Genomic DNA, 20994 nt, shown 5'->3' with positions numbered 1-20994 from the left:
GTTCAGAAGAGTATATATATCAAAGTTTGAAATTCAAAAGTGTATAACAAAAAATATAATTAAAAAATACAGAATATCCCATCTCTAAGTTATCCGTTAGTTAGAGATTGTTTAAATGAGTCTTCAAATGAATCTGGACGTGTTGATGAATTTGGACATGAAGTTGGTGCTGCATGTGTATGAGATGAGGTGACAGATATATCGTTTACATATATATATATACACACACACTGTGAATTCTCAAATGAAATATCTAAGAAAATGAATGGATGTTCATATGATTTTGTAAACTTATGCATTGATAAGGAAATGGACAAATGGTTAATATTCCTATGACATGTTTACCACAAGAAAAATGAGTGAAGAGTTTGAACCATGTATATATGCTTGACCCTATAGCCTACGTTCATGTTTAATGTTCTCTACCCTGGATCCAACTAAAAGTGACCAATGCAACCATTTACGGATGGTGGTCACGCCTTGTGAAATCCTTAGTTGTGTGGATCATTTGAGGTCAAACAACTTGCGGTGGCTGACTATTGTACCTCCCAAGACATCTTATTGGAATATATTTCAAATCAATGAAAGAGTATTACCAACATTTGATACCTCATAGAGGTCGCTCAGGAAACCGTACAAAGGCCTTTTCAGCATCTCTTATGGTTATGGAGAACTTTGCAAATCACGAATTTTAGACCCAGTGAAAATTCAATAAGAGAGAAAATTGGTTGAGCAGCCCATAAAATGGCACAGCTGCAAGACAACTCTTCGGCTTGAAGAGGACTGGAAACGTTTCCCATGCTCCATCATAGCAAATTCTTATGCGATGGACTGAAATGGAACATTGAAATGAACACATTTCCCATGCCCCATCAAACAATTTTTGCAAGGCAAAAAATTGTGCGTTCATGTAAGGGACCTACAAACTTCCTGAAAACAATAAAACATTCAATACTTCACATTTGGACATAAAACCCATAGGTACAACACAGTTGGGCAAGGCCTGCTCATTTACAATACTTCTTGAACCAAACCCCAATATTAAGAGAGCTTTCAAAGTCAGATTGCGGCCTGCAATTCAAGGGAAAGAAAAAAAAAAACAGTAGAATTTATACATCAGACTGCAAGATATTGTGCAACATCGTTTGAGAAATTTCCTATATTGACTAGAATGTAGGGGTGCATGTAGGATTAAAGTTTACCTATCAATTGCATGAGTATCATTGGGAAACACAATGACTTTAACCACAGCACCTTTCTCTTTTAGGGCCCGGGCATACTGCATATTTCAAACATGAACATATGTAATTGTATTAAAAGTTAAACAGTGTATGCGTCAAAAGCTCCACAAACTCCCCGCCCCCACAAAATAAATACATAAATAACAAGAGAAACAGACCCTGAATTGCAGCTTAAGAGAGTGCTTTTCGAGCACTAGTAGAAGTTGGAAAACCATGAAACTGAATAAAAATATCAACAGTCTAGTTCATCATTTAAAAGAGAAACGGGAATATCTTACTTGCAATGCGTTAGAAACTGGAACACGGAGATCCTGAGCACCTAAAAGAAAAAGGATTGGTGTTTTGACCTGCAGATATCATCATCAAAATAAGTAAATTGAACCACAATTATTTCAAGTAGCAACCTACTAAATATATATAAAATTGTGGAAAGTATAGCTATTCCCAAAAAGAAGACAAGATGCAAATTTTATGATTCCTGACTGAAAAATGTAGACTTGATACTACAAGTAGTTCAACCCCATACACTATATGGCATGTATGCTGATAGAACCCTTCTCACATTGAGCAAACAAAAAAAATAAACTTTACAATATCAAGGAGCTTCAGATTTCTCGCAATCTAGTTGTTTAATAACATTTAGTTTCAAATAATAACAAAAGCAAAACTTGCAGGATTCATTTCCACAATTATTTCATTGTGGATGGACACGGGCTTTGTTGTGTTGAGTTTTATTTGGCATTAATCTTTGAGTAGGATTTCTTTTCCATTCTAATTGCTTTTACCAAAAGCCCTAAATAAGCTTCTGAATAAAGTAACAAAAATCAACCCTCCATTAAGCATACCTTTGAGAGGTGTGAAATAGGAGACTTGCTGTGAAAGAGAGTCAGTTGTTCAGCAGGAGGGGCTTCAGTAAAGCTATCTTTCCCCTTGCTTCCACAGGCCTCCACATAGCACCAACCAGAGATATCTGTCGTACCAACCATCAATGCAAGGTTACAGACAGGATTCCACACAGCTGCAGCAACAAACTTATCTGGCGCCTGTAGCATTAGAAAACAAATATGATCCAAGTAAGTTAGTCCTTGTTCACTTGAGAAGATAAATGTAAATGTACTATCACAAATCATAACATGACTAAGTTTTGTCTCCTATATAAATAAATTAGGAGAAATGAAGAAAATGCACAGCACAGGACCACTAGTCCATATATCAACAAGCAGCCCACTTACTAAGTTTGACTTGCATAAATCTCTCAACTATCTAATCCATGATGGAAGAGATCTCCTTATGAGAAACTACCAACTGGTTGTAGATAACTTTAACAATCAAATGCAAGATTGAGAATGAGTAAAAATTGAAAGGCATAAGAGAAAATATATACATATATATATTATAACAGAATATGTGCAACAAAAACTATAATTTGTGGAATTACTGCACCTGGCCAATCAAGTGGGTTGTCAAAAAGCCACCATGGGAACCACCAAGTACTGTAATTTTTGAAGGACTTGCCAGTCCCTTGTCTATTACATGATCTATCGCTGTGAGTACATCATTGACATCCTGTGCATAAATAGCTTAATGATTAGGGTTTATATGAGACCCCCAAACTAGTTTTCTGAACTAGCATAGAAAGGATTCAATTACTATCTAAGAGGGAAAAAAGAACTACCTTCACAGACGTAACGAAACTAGATAGATAATAAGTACCTGAGACCCAACTTTCCCCGGAAGAGATTGCAATGCTTCTTCACCAAATCCCAATGAACCTCTGAGATAAATTACCATGTTAGAGAAGATAGAATCGACACCAGTCATTTGATGATCTAATCTGATATTTAAAATAGTCTGTTCAACCATGCGATGATTAAAATCCTAAAGGACCCCAACAAATATTAAATTGTTTGTAATATCAGAATGTAGCAAGCGAAAAGAAATTGTCATATCTCTTTCAATTAAACCATGTATAAAGGAAAGCAAATAACACTACACAGATATTTTTCACTTTTCAATTTGGGGGGGGGGGGGGGAAAGGAAAAACTAATGCATATAACACAAAAGTTGGGCATCTTGAATCAAGATCTTGGGCATAAGACAAAAGCCTAAGGAGGCCAAGGAAACTTTTTGGTCTTCAGAAAATTACAAAGAAGACATAGTAAAACAGCCACAAATTTTATTTATTTTTACAAACTTTTAGTTTTTTAATCTCACGTTTAATGATCAAAGGCCTTTATAATCTTTCTTTCGAGCTTGTAGAAATCACTGAATTTTCTAAAGGTTCCATTCAAATCAGCTCAGCCGTTTGATGCATGGTGAATGAACCTAAACCCCTCTTTCCATGGTGGAAGAAATAGCCCCACAGAATTGGGTTTCAAAATCAATTTAGGCTTAAGCCTAAAGGCAAAATAGAAGAGAAGACTCAAAGAATGGCTTATATTCATTTTCTTGAAATCTCAGAGTCAGGCATGTATGAAAGGGCTGAATCCATGCCTTGAATTCTTTTTTCAACAGAGACAAAAGGTGTATGCAACACACGATTAACAATTCAAGGAACTTGTGTTGCAAACCTTAACTTACATAAGGAAATGACGTTTTCTATATCTTTTTTCTTCTGATTATGACTCCAACATAATTTAAGGCTTTAAAATCCTCTTGAAGATCTATATTTCAGTTTGAAAGACATTGAAAATTTAGAAAAAGCAAGTCAAACATTGCCAGAGGTGACCTGGGTGCCGGAGCTTCAGAAGTAAATGGGTCGGTGGAGATGGGTACCCGCATAGGCGATTCCTCAGTCGTGGTAGCGGATGTAGCTCCTCGTTTCGGTGATTCAAGTTTGTCCATCTATCCCAGGGCCTTGGAGTGGTCGTTAGCTTTAAGAGATGGAAGGAGTCTACCGGTTCCTAGTAAGAACATCAAAGAAAGTTGCTGTGTAGGCAAAGACTTTGACATTCGGCGGATTACCCCTTCAGCAGATTGTGTTAATGGGGTTCTCTCGTTTAGTGTAAGAGGGGATGAGCTGCACCCCTCCTCAGAGTTGGTTTTTTTTTTTTTTTTTTCCCAGGGATGAGTCTAGGGGGAGTGAACCTTTGAGTGTCCGTCCCCTTGCAGTACTTGAGGAGCCAGTTGTTCCTTTTTCTGTTTCTGGTTACTCAGATTGGGTGGTTCAGCAAGCTAAGTGCTTCTACAAATTAAAGGGGCTGTCTTGTGAGGGGTATGAAGAGGATTTGATGGCATTGCCCACCACTTTTGAATCAGGGCAGTTTCAGGGGAACCAGGCTAGTCCTTCCAGCTCTCTTTCTAAGTCAGCAAACAGAGAGCAACAAGAGTTGAAGAGGTCAGCTTGTTCTATCAATTAAGATCTTGAGGGTTGTCATCCTAGTAAAGGCAAGGGGAGGGGCTCTAGTTGTCTATCATGAAGCCTAAGATTCTGTCTTGGAACGTGAGAGGTTTGAATGATAGGGTAAAAAGATGGAGGGTGAGAAATATTCTAAGAGATTAGAAGGCTGATATCGCCTGTCTTCAAGATACAAAATTGGAGTTTGTGTCGAGGGCTGTTGTTCGCAGTTTATGGAGCTGTCATGTTGATTGGAGTTTTTTGGATTCGAGAGGAGCGTCCGGAGAGATCTTGTTAATGTGGGACAAGAGGGAGGTAGAGAAAATTGAGTGTGGAGGAATTTCCGGTTGCTTGCTCTTTTAGGACTGTAGATGATAGTTTTGAGTGGGCCTTTGCGGGTGTTTATGGTCCTAACGATGACATTGTCAAAAGAGTACTATGGGATGAGTTAGCAGGCTTACTTAGTGGGTGGGATCTCCTATGGTGTATTGGGGGTGACTTCAATATTACCTGCTTCCCTACTGAGAGATCAAGCGACACCCACTCTTCTCCAGTTTTGCTGGAGTCCTCTGAGTTTATCTTTGTTTGGGGCCTCATGAATATCCCTCTTTTTGGTGGTAATTTAACGTGTTCTAATAACAGGGAACCCGTCGTGGTCCAGGATTGATAGGTTCCTTTTCTCACTTGAATGGGAGGCCCAGTCTCTTGACATTTCTCAGAGGAGGCTCCCTAGGTTAATATCAAATCACTTTCCTTTATTGCTTGATTGTGGTGATGTTGTTAGGAGCAGGAGGTATTCAAAGTTTGAGAATATATGGTTAAAATCAAAACGTTTTGTGGAGCTTGTAAAACTAGGGCTGTCGATTCAGGTTGGCAGTTTGGGTTCGCTTGACTCGCCACCAACCCGTTAAGGATCAACCCGAACACGGCCCGTGAGTGATCCGCTTGACCGGTTTAGACCCTAAAGCGACACGTTTCCGTTTATTAAACAGGTCAACCCGTTTATGCAAAATCCCACCCTTTTAATGTCATTTTGGGTTTGCGGGTCGTGTAAAAAATTGATAGCTAAATAAAACAGTGGTGGATGTCATACAATTTTCATGGCTCCCCGAGTTACGTCTTGGCGCATAAACTGAAATCCTTGAAGTCGATTTGAAAAATATAGAATGAAGAGGTGTTCAACAATGTTGGGAAGCAGAATCAGGTTCTTCTGGATGAACTCAAGATTCTTGATGCCAATGCAAATAAAAGTCTTTATCGAATGCAGAAAAGGTGAGAAAGGATGCAATTTATAGAGATATAAGAAGGATTACTTTTTTGGAGGAAGTAAGCCGGAGATAGAAGTCGAGTACTATTTTATTGAAGAAGGGGGACAAGAATACAAAGTTTTTTCCACCATGTGGCTAATTCGAATAGAAGGTACAACACTGTGGAATTGCTTGTTGATAATGGCTCTGTTTCCTCAAATTCTTCATAGATTAGTGAGCATATTCAACAGTTTTACACCAAGTTGTATTCAAAACATTTTAGTTGGCGGCTTAAATTAGACGGTATTTCTTTTGACGTTATCGGTGCAGAGGCTATGTGGACAAAATGAGCTTTTGAGGAGAGCGAGATTTTCGAAGTGGTGAAAGCTCTGAACAGAGACAAGGCACCAAACCTTAATGGTTTTTGCTTGCCTTTGACCCAACCCACACCTCAAATCTAATAAATTTGGAAAACTTTTTCCACCCCCTTCTAATATGTTTCCAAGCTCCCACTCCAAATGTCTCTATTACTTCCTTAGAGCACCAACCTCCCCTTTACTATCATATTTAGTAAGAGTGTGCAAAATACCGCACCCCCACCCCGGCCTAGCCGGTTTCCAGTTATAAATTTGTAGGTACCGGTTGGATTTTGGTATATCCGTGCGGGGAGGGTTGGGCTTTTAAAAAACCCCAGGTCCTGCTCCGCCCCCACAGGAAACAAATAGAAAGGAAAAAAAAAACCCTAAGTTCTAGACTCTTCATTTAACCTTAGCGCCACAGCCTCTTCTAGACTCTTCATTTTTCTTTTCTTTTCAGCCTCCCCCTGTTCTTCACCCCACACAACGCACACAGCACACGATCGCACCCTCATCGACTACAACATTCAGAAGGAGTTGACCTTGCATCTGGTGCTGAGTTTGAGGGGAGGGATGCAGATCTTTGTGAAGACTCTGACAGGGAAGACAATCACGCCAGAGGTGGAGAGCTTGGATACCATAGACAACGTGAAGGCCAAGATTCAAGATAAGGAAGGGATTCCTCCAGACCAGCAAAGGCTCATATTTGCCAGAAAGCAGTTGGAGGATGGGCATACCCTCGTTGATTACAACATTCAAGAGGAGTACACCCTCCACCTTGTCCTCCGGCTCCGCGGTGGTCACCTCTAATTGCTTTTCCTTGTCTTTCCTTGTGGTATTGTGTCTGTGTTTGTGGTGGTATAGTAGTTGCTCAATGGCCGCCTTAGAAAAACCCACCCCGCCCACCCCACCCCCTGCATCAATCTAGCCCGCATAGATATAACTCATTTTTTTTCGGTTCAACGGTGGGATTTTCTAAACCCGCAGGATTGCAGGGTGGGGGCAAAAATGGCGGAAATCCGCCCCATGCCCACCCCTAATATTTAGTCTCTATCACCAATCTCCATAATGCATCTCTATCCATAGCATACTGCCACAACCACTTTCTCAACAAGGCTCAGTTGACCTGAATCAGATTTCTAACTCTCATCTTCCACTTCACTTACAAGAACAATTTCTGATTTTACTAAATTGATTATCATCCCAAAACTGCTTTAAAACATAAGAAAATACACTGCAAATGTCGAATTTGTTCGGAATTTGCATCACAAAACATTAGAGTATCATCAGCAAACAGTAAATGAGATACTACCAACTCTTCATTATTCCTCGACCCGTTGAGAAACCTGTCAAAAGACCCCTATCCATTGTGCAGTTTGAGAGAAATCAACTCCATTAGGCATAAAAATTAATTTGCATCACACTCAAGAGAGAAATTGTGCCTGATGGAGTTAATTTCCCTCGTGGGTTCATCACGCATCCATTGAGGAATTTTTATGCCTGATGCCCCTCTAATCAATTAGCATCACACTCGTCTAGCCATATCACACTCATTTGCGATTTCTAATAAGATTGAGTTACTCAGAAAAAATATGTTAGTCCAGTTTGAGGCTAAAATATTCATTTATGTATTCTATTTTGCTCCAACTTCTTAAATAGTCAGATTCCCTTCTCATCAATTAGATATCAGAATCAGTCCCACCATGATCTTATCAAGCAACACCACCTTAACAGTGATGGAACTTCTTCTTCTTCTTCTTTTTATGAGTAATGGACAATTTATTAAAAAAGCACAAGGCACTCCTAAGTACACAGGTAGTATACATAGGAAGTTCTTAACTAAAACGAGCAAAAGAAAACCCAAACAAAATAGCAAGAAAAACCCACAACACACAAAAAACCCGAAAAGCCCTGAAACCCAAACCCTCAAAACACTAAATGCCCTCAAACCCAAACCCACACTAAGAACTCAACACTAGACAGAGTGAGCCTTGCCTTTCCCATGCCTCAAGTTTTCCCACGCCTAGAGGACGTGCCATAAGCATCATAGTTGATAGAACATTCTAAATTTAGAAGCTCCCTTCTACCTGTGGGCTTAGGGTGAACACCCTCACCTTCCGAGGGTAGTCCTCTTCAATGTTCTCGATCCCCTTAACGGTGATGGAACTTCATATTGGAGAAGAAGAGGTTTTATGAGAGAGAGAGAGAGAGAGAGAGAGAGAGAGAGAGAGAGAGAGAGATGTCCCCTGTGATCAATCAGACTCTGTTGGATTAATGCAGAATGAGATAGTTGAACACAATGTCTGTCGAGCACAAAAATCTGATACTGACTCTAAAAGGCAATAACACTACTACTATTACCACTACAAATAATAACAACGATGAGATACCTGTAGTTTACAATCAATAAGTTGTATCCAATTGAAGAGAGAAATGCCAGGTCCTTTGAAAAGCTTGATATTGAGACAGCATGCGGGCCTCCATGAAGAAAAACGATTAGTGGATTACAAGCATCACTCTCCTTGGAGTTGGAAGATACAAAAATGGCTTCGAAAGGTTTGCTGGAACCTAAAACAATGTAAACACATACAGGCTATCAAAATCAATGCTCTTTTGTTTACTTCTAATATAGTTCATGAATGTTGCAAAGTTTATCATTCACTTCTTCTGGACGATGAGATGTGGCATTAACCCGATGTTTATATGCAAGTTGCATCAGCTATAGTTTCTTCAATATCGTCTTCTTTCTATTTAATAAATGCCAATGATAACCTCATGCATGATGCAAGTTTGCATCAGCTTTATTACTTCTTACTTTTATTTGTTTGGATTTATACTTGACAAAAAAAAAAAAAAAAAAAAGGCTTAAAAGAAAGATAGCTCTTTATTCTTCCCAAATTAATTAATTTTTTTTTTTCAGAAGTGCTTCTTTCTTTTTTTCTATGAGAATTATAATCCCCCTGACAAACAATGTTTTTCTTGTTTTTTTATTTTTATTTTATTTTTATTTTATTTTTTTCCAGGTGGTGGAAAGACGATATATTCAACAGAAAATCACAAATATCTCCACTGAACTATTATTAAAATTCACCAGTATCTAACTCAACAACAATTGATACTTTTACTGGTCCCAAGTACTAACTAAAATAGCTTATAGTTGATTTCCCTTCGAGGAGAAACCCAAGAGAAAAATTAACTCCATCAGGCATAAAAATTATTAAAAAAATTACAAAACATTGAGAAAACAAATGACTCACATGAAATTGTAAGTTCAACCCTGCATTTCTAACAAAAATTTTCCACTTCATGACGCAGATACTTAAAAAAATAAAACATAAATAAATAAAAAAGATATTAATAATAATAATGAAAATCAGGAGGTAAATATGCACAAAATTAAGAATTGAGGATAGGGGTGGTTGGAGGAGAAGGTCTTTTTCAAAACTTATAAACTTTAGAAACTATCTTTCTTGTCACCCAAAGCATAGGCATTTTAGGGACATTATGAATCATCAGTAACTATTATAATAGCCTCAATTAAATTTTAAGCATTGCATCACTGCAACGATACCCCAGCATAGCTTAAGCCAGTGTATTCAATATGGATGATTAGGTTTGAGAAAGAAATGAAAATGGCATTTAATACTTTTTGTGAGGCCATCAGAAACATCCTTGACTGGTATCTTCATTATACTGAACTAAAGAGATGAGAGCAAAGATTTAACCTGCAGCAAGACACTCATTCAAAAATTTGCAAGCATTTAGGATAATCTCTATATACAAAAACGATTCATATAATATCAAGGGATAATTGCACCGTTGGTCCCTGTGGTATGCCATAATTATTTTTCACTCTCTATGGTTTAAAAAGTTCATGGGAGGTCCTTGAGATCGATTTGTAATTATTGCATACCACGAGGACCTCCCATGAACTTTTTAAACCATAGGGAGCGAAAAATAATTATGGCATACTACAAGGACCAATTGTGCAATTATCCTGAAAAATAATTATGGCATACCACAAGGACCAATGATGCAATTATCCCTAATATCAATAAAAGAAAATTAAGTAAACCTTCTCAGAGCACTTAAATATGGAACTTGATACATCTAACCAACTCCATGCAGCAGCCTTAGTTGCTTTCTGAACAATGAAACCATACTTAATTTGAGGAACATTTACTGGACTGCTAGACACTTCAAACAATAAAGCACAATGTAAAAATTGTATTCCAAATTTCTACACTATTACAGGCCAGGCCAGGGTGTTGGTAAAGATCAGCATGTGATGTTACCAGCAACAATATTGTTCCCATCCAGTATAAGAACATTCCACGAAAATTTTGAATTGGCAGGGCTGATCCGTAACACTTCCCCACTGAAATTTAACAGGAGATATCATGGTGGATTATAGAAACAGCACTATAAAAGTCTGCCAACACAAGAAAAAGATATGTTACCATCCATTAAAGTTACCTCAACACATTCAGAGAAAGTATTACTCGACTGCTGTTCCATATGGAAGATAAAATCATTGTGCATCCATCAGAAATCCATGGATTGCTAAGGATACTTGAAAAGTACAGCCCCGGGAAGCAACCATCATCAGCACACATCACAACATGAATCTTCAAAGATCATATTGAATGAAATAGTTACGAGTGAAGCTACAAGAAAATTACAGAAAACAAAACTAATACAGCATGTCCTAATTCTATATTTTTTTTATAAGTAATCGAGATATCATTAAATGCGTAAGGAGCCCCCAGTACATAAGAAGTATACAATAGAACTATAGAAGCCACCTAAATAGTAGGAGCAAAAAGAACAAGAAAATCTTGATAACTAATCACCAAAGGAGAAATAAAACTAGCTGTCTAGATATACAAGGTAATGGTAGAAAACTAGTAAAGAATTCAATTAGCCAATTTAAGTGTTAAGTTTAATAAAGATAATTAGTTAAAAAATTCTTCCAATCGGGTGAAACAAATTTCTATTTTAATTGTTTATTAATCAACAAAATTACTGAAAAGCATTAAGATTATCCAACAACAAACATGCTCTATTATTTTTTTATTTTATTTTATTTTTATGAGTAAAAGCTTTTATAGAACAACAATCTGAATTCAACTCTCCAGTAAAAACTGGAAGACAAATCAAACAAGGATTTCACCCAACAACACAGGCCACTCACACCAAAGGCCAAAATAGCAGCCAATAACCAACTACATCACCTAAGGCTAAATTGAAAAGAGAGCCATATAGACCTAAAAACACCAACTAAACAAATCAAGTTCTGCAGAAACAAAACACACAAATTGCTACAAGCAGCAAAACAAAAGGCCAACTACAGATGAAGATTCCATTGATGCTTTGTTATTTGTCAAATGAGTAACAGAGTAAAATGTGTTTGAAGAGCAGAATAAAAATATGATTTGACCGTATAGTAACCTTCACAAGTCACAACCATTAGATTAACCTTCAAAAACATTAGATTCAGAGTCCACAACCACAATACAATTGAGACTAATCAAAATATAGTTTGAAAAGGAGACATGTGATGTCCCGAGTATTATTGGCTATTTTGGGAATAAAATTTATTGGGTTAGACAATTTAATTAACAAGATGACTGGAAAATATAATGGGACGCGCAGAGAATGTTTTATGGACCAAAGAATAAATTATAAAAAGAGATAATGTGTGAGAATGAAGGAGAAATTGAATAAATGCAAAAAAGGGGATTAAATAAATAAAATTAATGTGGCACGTCCAGACGGCTTGACAGGCCCGTCCGGACGGTACTATCACCACGTGGCGGACGCCTTATTCCACGCGCATCCAGACGTTCGCTTTCCAGCGTCCGGATGGTCCGCAACGCGTGGTGCTCAATCCTCTTAAATGACCGGCATCCGGACGGTAGTCGTCGTTTGACCGGACGGTCTGCTGTGCGGCGCATGTCTTCTTAAATGGTGCGCGTCCGGACGGTGATTCATGCCCGTCCGGACGGTCTATCTAAAATGGCGTGCGTCCGGACGATTTAAGATGCCCGTCCGGACGGGATTCCATTTAAAAGGGGCAGTACGCCCGTTTCTTCCTTTTCCTCCAATTTTCTTTGCTATTTCTCCACGGTTTTTCACTTAAAAACTGTGATATCTTGAAATCCAACCGTCCAATCTTAGATCCAACTTCGATAACGTAATTCTTGAAGCTCGATCTACGTTCTGACCGAATGTTTTGAAGTAAACAGTTAAACTCTCATCTTTTAGAGGTTTTTGTTAAGTCTTGTAGAAATGAGTTTAACTTGGTATTTTCTTTAGGTTTGGTGTGGTTTGGAGTTGCCAGGAGCATCTCGAGCATTTGGTCATTGCTTGGTGAATTTGTGGTAAGTTTTCCATAGGCCCTAGTTTTGGGTATTTTATTAAAATGCTATACTATTGTGGTTAACCCTAAGTTGTGCTTATGGGTTAACAATGTTGGGATTAATAAAATACTTAGGAACGTTAGAGTTGTGTGGGTAAATTAGTAAAAAGGCTTTTGAGCGATTCAAAATGCCACCAAGTGTAATTACTAGTTGAAATACTGATTAATGCAATATATTGTGTTTTAGCAGCACATTGCGGTTGAGCTTAGAGTTGTCTGGATAATTGAGAGTATAAGTGATCCAAGGTGGGTATTCCACTCACTGAGAAAATATATATTTTTATATTTATTGAATTGATAAAAATATATATATATATTGTTTATGAAACCGAACCAGCCATATGATGGAATGTATATGCTTTGAGATGATTTGATTAGCTTCGATTATGTTTAAATTATATCAATGATGTTTAAGATATAGTGCAAGAGTGAAAAGTATTGAATTGATTTAAAGAGTTAAGTTCTGCGGTTGGGATTTAAATTATGCAAATTGTTGAGAACATGTCATGTTGAAACTGTTTACGTTTTATGAAATTATGTTTTGAATTTGAGAACATGTCATGTTGAAACTGATTAGATTTTATAAAGAAATTATGTTTTGAATAATTGCAAAGTGTTGCATAAAATGTTGGATTGTTTAGTTTTAAAAGAACGTGATTTAGCAACTGCATGATTTCAGCATGATACAGTAGTGAAATATATACTAGTCAAGCACAGAACATAGAGCATGTAGTATAGAGCATACATATCCCACCAGTAACAGCATCAACAACAGTAACAGTATCAGTAGGGTAACAGTATCAGCAACACAATGAGCCATGGTCATGCATATCATGTATAGCATTGCTTTAAGAGTGATATTTTTATGTTATGAGTAGTTTTGCTAGATGTATTGGTATGCATAAGAGTCTTCATGAAAAAGATCTTATGTATATTTCTATCGGATGGTCACATGTGTTAATAGCATACAATGAACTTGAAAGTACATGGATACGTGACTGCCTAGGCGTGAGTAACGGCATGTCTATGAGTAAGAAGGTCGACTGCTATTGTTCTTCAGGAAAGACGTGTTAGCATGATTGAGTTTAACTCTAGTGCTCTCATGATCTATTGACATTCAAAGCACGAAGCTGGAATATGATTAGAGATGGTGTTGCGAGTGTTTTGTTGAAGGATGTTATCCTAGTATGGAAAAGTAAGATGCCATATTCTTTGTTTAAGACTGATGTGTATACGTGATATCTGTGATGGATTGATTGTGTGCACATATGTCTGAGCGACCAATGAAAAGTATTATCATAGAAGGGTCCGTATGTGGAAACTTCCAATGAGGGATGACTGGAACTTCTACCTATTTTCCCAGCTATTTTGTATGTTTTAAATGTTTTCTGAATAGTCGGTGTTTGCTACATTAACTGTTGGTAAATTGTGGCTAATATAGTGCTCGCACGATTAAAAATAAAATAAAGGTTGGTTCTTTGCGAAAACGCAGTCAGTCTTATAGCACTGAGGTCTTAGTGTGTTTCATGCTAAGGCGGTGAACTCATCATTTCACCTATGCGGATGTGGATACCACCACAACCGTGTAGATGATATTCCTGTGATTGCAAGTACTTTCGAGGCGGACGATGATCTGGTAGCACACTACTTGGGATACTACGATTGATACACGTAGCGACGATTGTAGTGGGGTAGGACTATGGTGTTCTTATTTTTGGGTACTTTTGTATATGGCTTAACGTATGTGTCACACATTATTTTGTATAAGCCATTCTTTTGTAATAGTTATATGCAGTTACACCTTAAACAGATAGACTTGTATTATGGCTCACATTTGTTTAGATAACGAGTGTGATTATAGTTATGTTTTTTCCGCTTTATTGATGGTATTATGATTTCTTCCGCTGTAGATGTAACTTTGTATATCAGGTGCATGTTATGGGCATGTGCCTATGTTGGTTGAGCGACACGTAGTCGTGCCACTGCGATGACTCGTTTTTACGGTTTGTAAAATAATTTTTTTTTTTTTTTTTTTTTTTTTTTTTAAAAAAAAAAAAATGGGTCGTCACAAGCCATTTTTTAGAGAGAGAGAGATTTAACTACCTATACCAACGGCAGGCGGTGGAAGTTGAAGAGTGAAGATTTCTTTAGCACAGAGGATTCGAAGCAAAAATTGTGTGGAAGATGAGTGATGGCCGACGGTTAAAGCTTTAAATAATGCAGCATCCATTAGATTTCAAACCCTAAACGGTAAAAGAAATCAAATTATTGGCTAGAAATTCTAGAATGGGAAAGAATCAGTGAATCTTAGGTTTTTTTAGGGGGAAATTTGGTTTGATGATCAGAAGATGGATGGGTCATAGGGAGGCGTCGACTTTGGTTTGAGGCACTGAGCCTTGAGAGTTGAGGGTTTCATGAGAATTTTTGTTAGGAATCACTAATCAGAGTCTTCGGGGTTTTTTGGGGGGAAATCAGAAATAGGGTGGAAACACAGGACGAGTCTGCAGATGGGAAAAAAAATTCATACCACAATTCGCCCCAAAAAACACAGATCATCAAATGATGGATTCACAATTTACAACCGAAGCTGCATATCAATCCTTTGACGGGTCGAGTCGGGTCAATGCGGATTGAATCGGTTTCACAAGTGCGGGCAGGTTCTGCTCACCCCTAGATACATCACTCTTCACTTATAGATCAAGCCCATATTTTATTTTTCTACTTATTTACTTTGATAACATTATTGTTACAGGCCTCATTTCAAGTCTTCATTCTGACTTTGCTTAAAAAGATCTTGAGCCTCTACATTATTTTTTGTTTGAGAGTTGAAGCCAAACATGTCCAAGATGGGTTTTTACTGTCAATTAGACTCGTTACATTCATGACTTGCTTCACAAGGCAAAAACGGAGGCAGTTAAGCTAATAGCTTCCCCTATGTCTTCCATTGTGAAACTTTCTCAGTTTGATGGAGATGCTTTTTTTAATCCAACTCTATACTACAACAATTTGGCTTCTTACAGTATATCTCTCTCACTCGCCCAAATTTTTCATTTGCCATCAACAAATTTGTCAATATATGCATTATCCAACTATGCATCATTCGAGTGCTGTCAAAAGAATGTTGTGATATCTTTGCAATACAGCTTATCAAAGGCTATTAATTTGTCACAAATCTACCATGGATTTGGATACATACAATGATGTTGACTGGGGTGGTTATCTAGATGATCAACACTCTACAGGTGGTTTCTATGTATTTTTGGGGTCCAATTTAGTAATGTGGAGCTCTAACAAACAAGCCACAGGTCTCGTGTTCTAGAACTGAGGCTGAGTATTGAGCCTTAGTCATTGCCACTGCAGAAGTTACGTGGCTTCAGTCCTTGTTGCGTGAACTTTGGATTTTTCTTTCACATTCACCAATTTGTGGTGTGATAACAAAGGTGCTACATACATGATTGCAAATCCTATGTTTCATGCACGAACCAATGACATAAAAATTGATTTCCACATTGTGCATGACAAAGTGGCATCCAATCAATTGCTTGTAAAATTTATTTCATCTAAAGATCAACTTGTAGATACTTTCACAAAGCCCCTTCCAATTCCGAAATTCATCAAACTTGGGGACAATCTCAACGTCAATTCTCTCTGGTTGAGCTTGAGGGGGCGTATTATGACACAAGATGATCACAATTCACAAGTCATTTGATGGCAATCAACACTATAACCGTGGGCACCAAGGGAAGAATAAAAGAGATAAATATCAACAAGATAATCAAGGAATAGATATAAGATAAAAATATAGTACTTCAATTACAATTGTTGTACAATATGTGACGTCCCACATCGCCTGGGAATGAGGATGTGCTTATATGTATAAATGCACCCTATATGACACAACGCGTTTTAAAGCCGTGATGGCAATGAACCTATCAGAACTCCGCAGTTAAGCGAGCCGCTGCGAGAGCAATCCCAGGATGGGTGACCTCCTGGGAAGTTTGGTATGGGGAGCCAAAAGCGGACAATATTGTGTCATTGGGGGTGAGTCGTTACAAATGGTATCAGAGCCATTGCCCAGCCTGAGATGGTGGGAGCGTGCACAAGCTCAAGAGGATTGCCGGCAGGCACTCGCTGGGATGCCAAGAATGGGGTGATCCCATGAGGGTCACCAGCGAGGACGCTGGGTCCCAAGGGGGGGTAATTGTGACGTCCTACATCGCCTGGGAATGAGGATGTGCTTATATGTATAAATGCACCTTATATGACACAACGCGTTTTAAAGCCGTGATGGCAATGAACCTATCAGAACTCCACAGTTAAGCGAGCCGCTGCGAGAGCAATCCCAGGATGGGTGACCTCCTGGGAAGTCTGGTATGGGGAGCCAAAAGCGGATAATATTGTGTCATTGGGGGTGGGTCGTTACACAATAGATTTACCTCATATAGATACAATGGTGAATTGACTCTTATACTTTATTAATAACAACACACAACTACTCACCAAAGTGTGGAGCTAGAATATTTATAACTGTATACTTGTTTAGTAAACACGTTACATTATTTAGCTCACAAACTAGACGGAAAATTAAAATGGGAAATCTAACTCAGAAACCATTTATTCATATCTGTTATCGGAGTTTAAAGCCTGAAATGCAGCAACGGAGAAGTCCCATCAAGGCCTTTTTCCAAGAAGTACTTGGTATAGTCGCTCAATGTGGTTTCCCTATACTTCGGAAGACTATCTTCTGATAATAACTCCTTGATGGGTCCGTAAAGTTTTGAGGTTGGCCAACGACCCGTGGAAAAGAAGCTCGCCACAGATACTCTGGGCCCAACCCGTTTTGCCAATACTCTGTGTTCAACACTTTTAAACCTATTGTTTGTTATAAGCTGGAAACATCGAAGGGAAAAACACGTAAATTAACTGCAGCCAAAAAGGAACATTCTTGTTTAGAGCATCAAAATTGACAAATACAAAAGAAATTTAGCTGGACCACAGCCGAGTTAGTTAGTATCATGGTATTTCATTTGCTTCTACATAATATGATCCTTCAAAAGTGCAAGTGAATCGACTTTTGATCTTAATCAATGTGGTGTTGAGCTAATCTACTGTTTATATGTGAATTACATTCAACAAATGCAAGTAATATATATATATATATATATATATAAAATAGACACACACAAGCAAAACAATAAGAGAGCAAAGGATAAATCCAATAAATCTACTATATTAAAACAACAATAAACCACCCTCTCCCATTATGTTCTTATTTTTTTCACCACGTCTAATGTAGCCACGTAATTAAGTTCGCCTAAACCATAAGGAAATCCTAAAACAAAAAGAATTAATATTTCTTTTGAGAGTGTCATATCTTGAAGTGGGTTTTGATAGGTTCTGATCAAGTATACATTGGACCTCTCAGAGTTCCCGTACACCATCAACATGTAGCGTTTGATCGGAAACAAAAGTCTTTTACTTGGGTGAGCTGAGATTATTATTACATGTACGAAGTCTTTAACTTGGGTGAGCTGAGATCATTATTACATGTACGAAGTCTCTCACCTACGCCATTTACAGGACCACATGGTATGTATGTAAAATTAGAGTTTACTGATGAATATGAAGTGTCATTACTAAAATTATATGAAATAAGGTGACACAACTATGATCCAAAAACAATACACCCGAACAAACGCAAGAATAATGTGAAGACTTGCCTGTAGAAGATCTCCAATGTTAACCACTAGAGACCCTGGCACTGGAGGGATGTCGACCCACTTGTCCTGATGAAGGACTTGGAGGCCACCAATATGGTCTTGTAAAAGAACTGTGAGGAAGGAAATGTCTGCATGCTTGCTTGCGCCAATTGTTAACTCTGGCTGTGGGCAAGCGGGATAGTAATGGCACGCAACCGAAAGCCCCTCAGTGCAATCAATGTCATTGAGGTGGTTTGGGTTTAGCCCAAGAGCCTCTGATAATAACCCGAACACTAAAATCGCCAACTTCATCACTTGCTTCGAGTACTGCTCCAGTATATCTCTACAGGCGGATATATTAATAAGCGCTTTAGGTGTTCATAACTTCAGATCATTATAGGTCATCCTCCAATCTTGATAGAAAATGAAAAAGAGTGCGAAAGCTACCATTATGTAAGAAAAAAGTAATTGGGAGTTGACAAAATTGAGCATTTAATACTTTATGATATCCAAACAAACAAACAAATATGATCTGCATGCGGCATCCAGAGCATTCGTATACATCACTATCATTTTTAGTGATCGGTTGAAAAATTGTTTGAAAAGTGAAAAAAGCATTTCAAGCCATGGTCTACCATTGACCGTTAAAACTAAAGTCCCTTAATCAATCAGAATTCAAATCAATATGAAGATCACATCTTCTGATAGGAACCAAAGGAAAAGAAGGCCTAATCCAAAGTACCCGGATTAGGTTTGCTTCATTGGATAGCAGATCAGGCCAACTGCTGTTCTGTGTTGATAATTGTTTCGTTTTGCTCAGTATCATTTGGAAATTCAAAATAAGATAGTTTGGATTAGTATGTTAGAATTTTTAGATGGTCCTTATGTATGAATAAAGGATCAGGTGATCCTTGTATATCAGGGGTCATTGACGAATTTCTACAAATAGATTGTATGCGGTGACTCCTACCCTGAGTGGAGAGCTCACTCTGAGATCAATCCATATCCTTTTCACTCCCACAGCCAATCACAATCGTATTTCCACAACAAGAACCCATCACCATTCATTCAAAAATGATGGGTGGATTATTTCCTCACTCAATCTAGTGTAGATGTACGTGAATAATTCAGTTGAGCAAATGAGATGATCAGAAATCCATACAATCTCTAAGGTCGTTTTTTGAATTCAAATGCCTAGATCTTAACAATAATCCAGTGGATTATATATTGCAAATCACATACCCGCATGCAGCTGGCAAGTCTTCTGCCTTTGGGGGATTAGGTGCCATTAGACAATAAAATGTATCCCTCCAATTAGTCACCGGAGCGCTATACAGATCAAAGTTGCTGTTATACACCCACGGTTTCTTGGGGTCACGCGTATACAACTCTTTCTTCACTTGAGTATCTTGCTCATGAAACCTACGCACCCCTTCCTTCATCTCCTCCAAAACACTCACAGGGATCCCATGATTGACCAGCTGAAAGAAACCCCACGTCTCCGATGCATCACGAATGCTTTCAACAATCTTCTTGCGTTTTATTACATCTTTCTCGATGCCTTGGAGATCTATGACAGGAATACTAAACTGGGTGTCACCAGAAGCTGAGACGTTGTCAAAGTCATCCGGTGTATTATAGAATATACGAGGGATCTCAATAACCCCAGCATCCACTAGTCCTTTAACGCCGAGCTTTGTGTCATCAAAAGCCTTCAACTCACTTGCTCTATCATAGTCGGGCTTAAGCGTTGCCGGAACATCATCTCTGCCGGTAACGACCATTTTGGTTCTTTTGTGAAGAAACTGTGGAAGTTCTGCTCAAATGGGCCTCATTATGTTATGCTAATTCAAAAGAAGATATTTGACCAAAAATGTAAAGAAAGCAACTTGACAAGGATATGCACCCACTACCTAGAAGCCCTTCCGAACGTCCCATTTGATTTTATCAAACACGAGGAAAAATTGTCGGCTCCCTATTGACTTTTAGTCCTTCACTATTACAGAGTAAAATCTGGACAAAATTCTTACGTCGTGTAGCAGAGAAAAATGCTATGGTTATCTTCCCGGCCGATCATCGAGTCAACTAATGATAATATAAAATAGGTGGGCATGGAAGAATGAATGTGTGCCACAGTTGTGCCGCCCTTCTAGATGGAATGAAATGAGGGTGTGCTGGGCTCAAATAGCTCAATCCAGCTTATCCAGCCGTATGTCGTGACTGATCTTCTGGTACAGTAATCAAAGCTATTTCTGTCATCAACCCCTCTTGTGACCCTACTTATGGTGAGGCCTTAGCAACTCCTCTTGCTTCCTCTTTGTCAGCATCTCTCAAGCTCTCCTCTTTCACTTTAGAAGGAGATTCTCAAGTGGTGATTTCAGCTCTCCAGCAGCCTTCTTTTGTACAAGACTGAAAAATTGTGGATTTTATTACAGAATCAATTTATTTACTTCCTCCTTCCTCCTCTAGGATGGCTAGAAAAGTTCACAGAAGTGCAAACTTCTGCACCCATCACGTGGCATATTAGGCCGCAACTTGATCTCACTCTAGCTGCATTCCCACGTGACATGACTTTTATATTCAATATTGAATTTGACATGAATTATTTTTTAATTTGGATTCAATTGTAATTTTAAAATTCATGTTACATTTGAGGATAAATAAAGTATATGAGTCTTACATTTAATATTATT

The 20994-nt window shown here is 38.2% G+C and overlaps 2 protein-coding genes across 4 annotated transcripts; both read right to left on the bottom strand.

The window, feature by feature from the left end:
- Positions 1–682: 682 nt before the first annotated feature.
- Positions 683–10813, bottom strand: LOC133874748 (acylamino-acid-releasing enzyme-like). 2 transcript variants are annotated; one of them, XM_062312627.1, is made up of 10 exons: positions 10658–10813; positions 10477–10559; positions 9828–9906; positions 8572–8749; positions 2955–3015; positions 2685–2807; positions 2087–2284; positions 1520–1588; positions 1203–1279; positions 683–1071 (listed from the first exon to the last, which is right to left on the bottom strand). In XM_062312627.1, exons 3-10 carry the CDS (start codon positions 9868–9870, stop codon positions 1008–1010), a joined length of 813 nt encoding a protein of 270 aa, XP_062168611.1. In that variant the 5' UTR covers positions 9871–9906; positions 10477–10559; positions 10658–10813; the 3' UTR covers positions 683–1007. The 2 variants fall into 2 exon arrangements, with proteins under 2 accessions (XP_062168611.1, XP_062168617.1); XM_062312633.1 differs by lacking the exons at positions 8572–8749; positions 9828–9906; positions 10477–10559; positions 10658–10813 and adding an exon at positions 3970–5090.
- Positions 10814–17095: 6282 nt separating this feature from the next.
- On the bottom strand, positions 17096–20509 carry LOC133874723 (1-aminocyclopropane-1-carboxylate oxidase homolog 1-like). Of its 2 annotated transcripts, none has more exons than XM_062312604.1 (3): positions 19544–20509; positions 18323–18644; positions 17096–17491 (listed from the first exon to the last, which is right to left on the bottom strand). In XM_062312604.1, the coding sequence occupies exons 1-3, from the start codon at positions 20083–20085 to the stop codon at positions 17240–17242; spliced, it is 1116 nt and encodes a 371-aa protein (XP_062168588.1). In that variant the 5' UTR covers positions 20086–20509; the 3' UTR covers positions 17096–17239. The 2 variants fall into 2 exon arrangements, with proteins under 2 accessions (XP_062168588.1, XP_062168595.1); XM_062312611.1 differs by having other exon boundaries at positions 17334–17525; positions 19544–20508.
- Positions 20510–20994: the final 485 nt, after the last annotated feature.

The sequence above is a fragment of the Alnus glutinosa genome, chromosome 1 (assembly GCF_958979055.1).
Source record: "Alnus glutinosa chromosome 1, dhAlnGlut1.1, whole genome shotgun sequence".
NCBI lineage: Eukaryota > Viridiplantae > Streptophyta > Magnoliopsida > Fagales > Betulaceae > Alnus > Alnus glutinosa.
The sequence above is the reverse complement of the archived record's forward strand: the minus strand, read 5'-3'. Positions and strand labels throughout refer to the sequence as shown.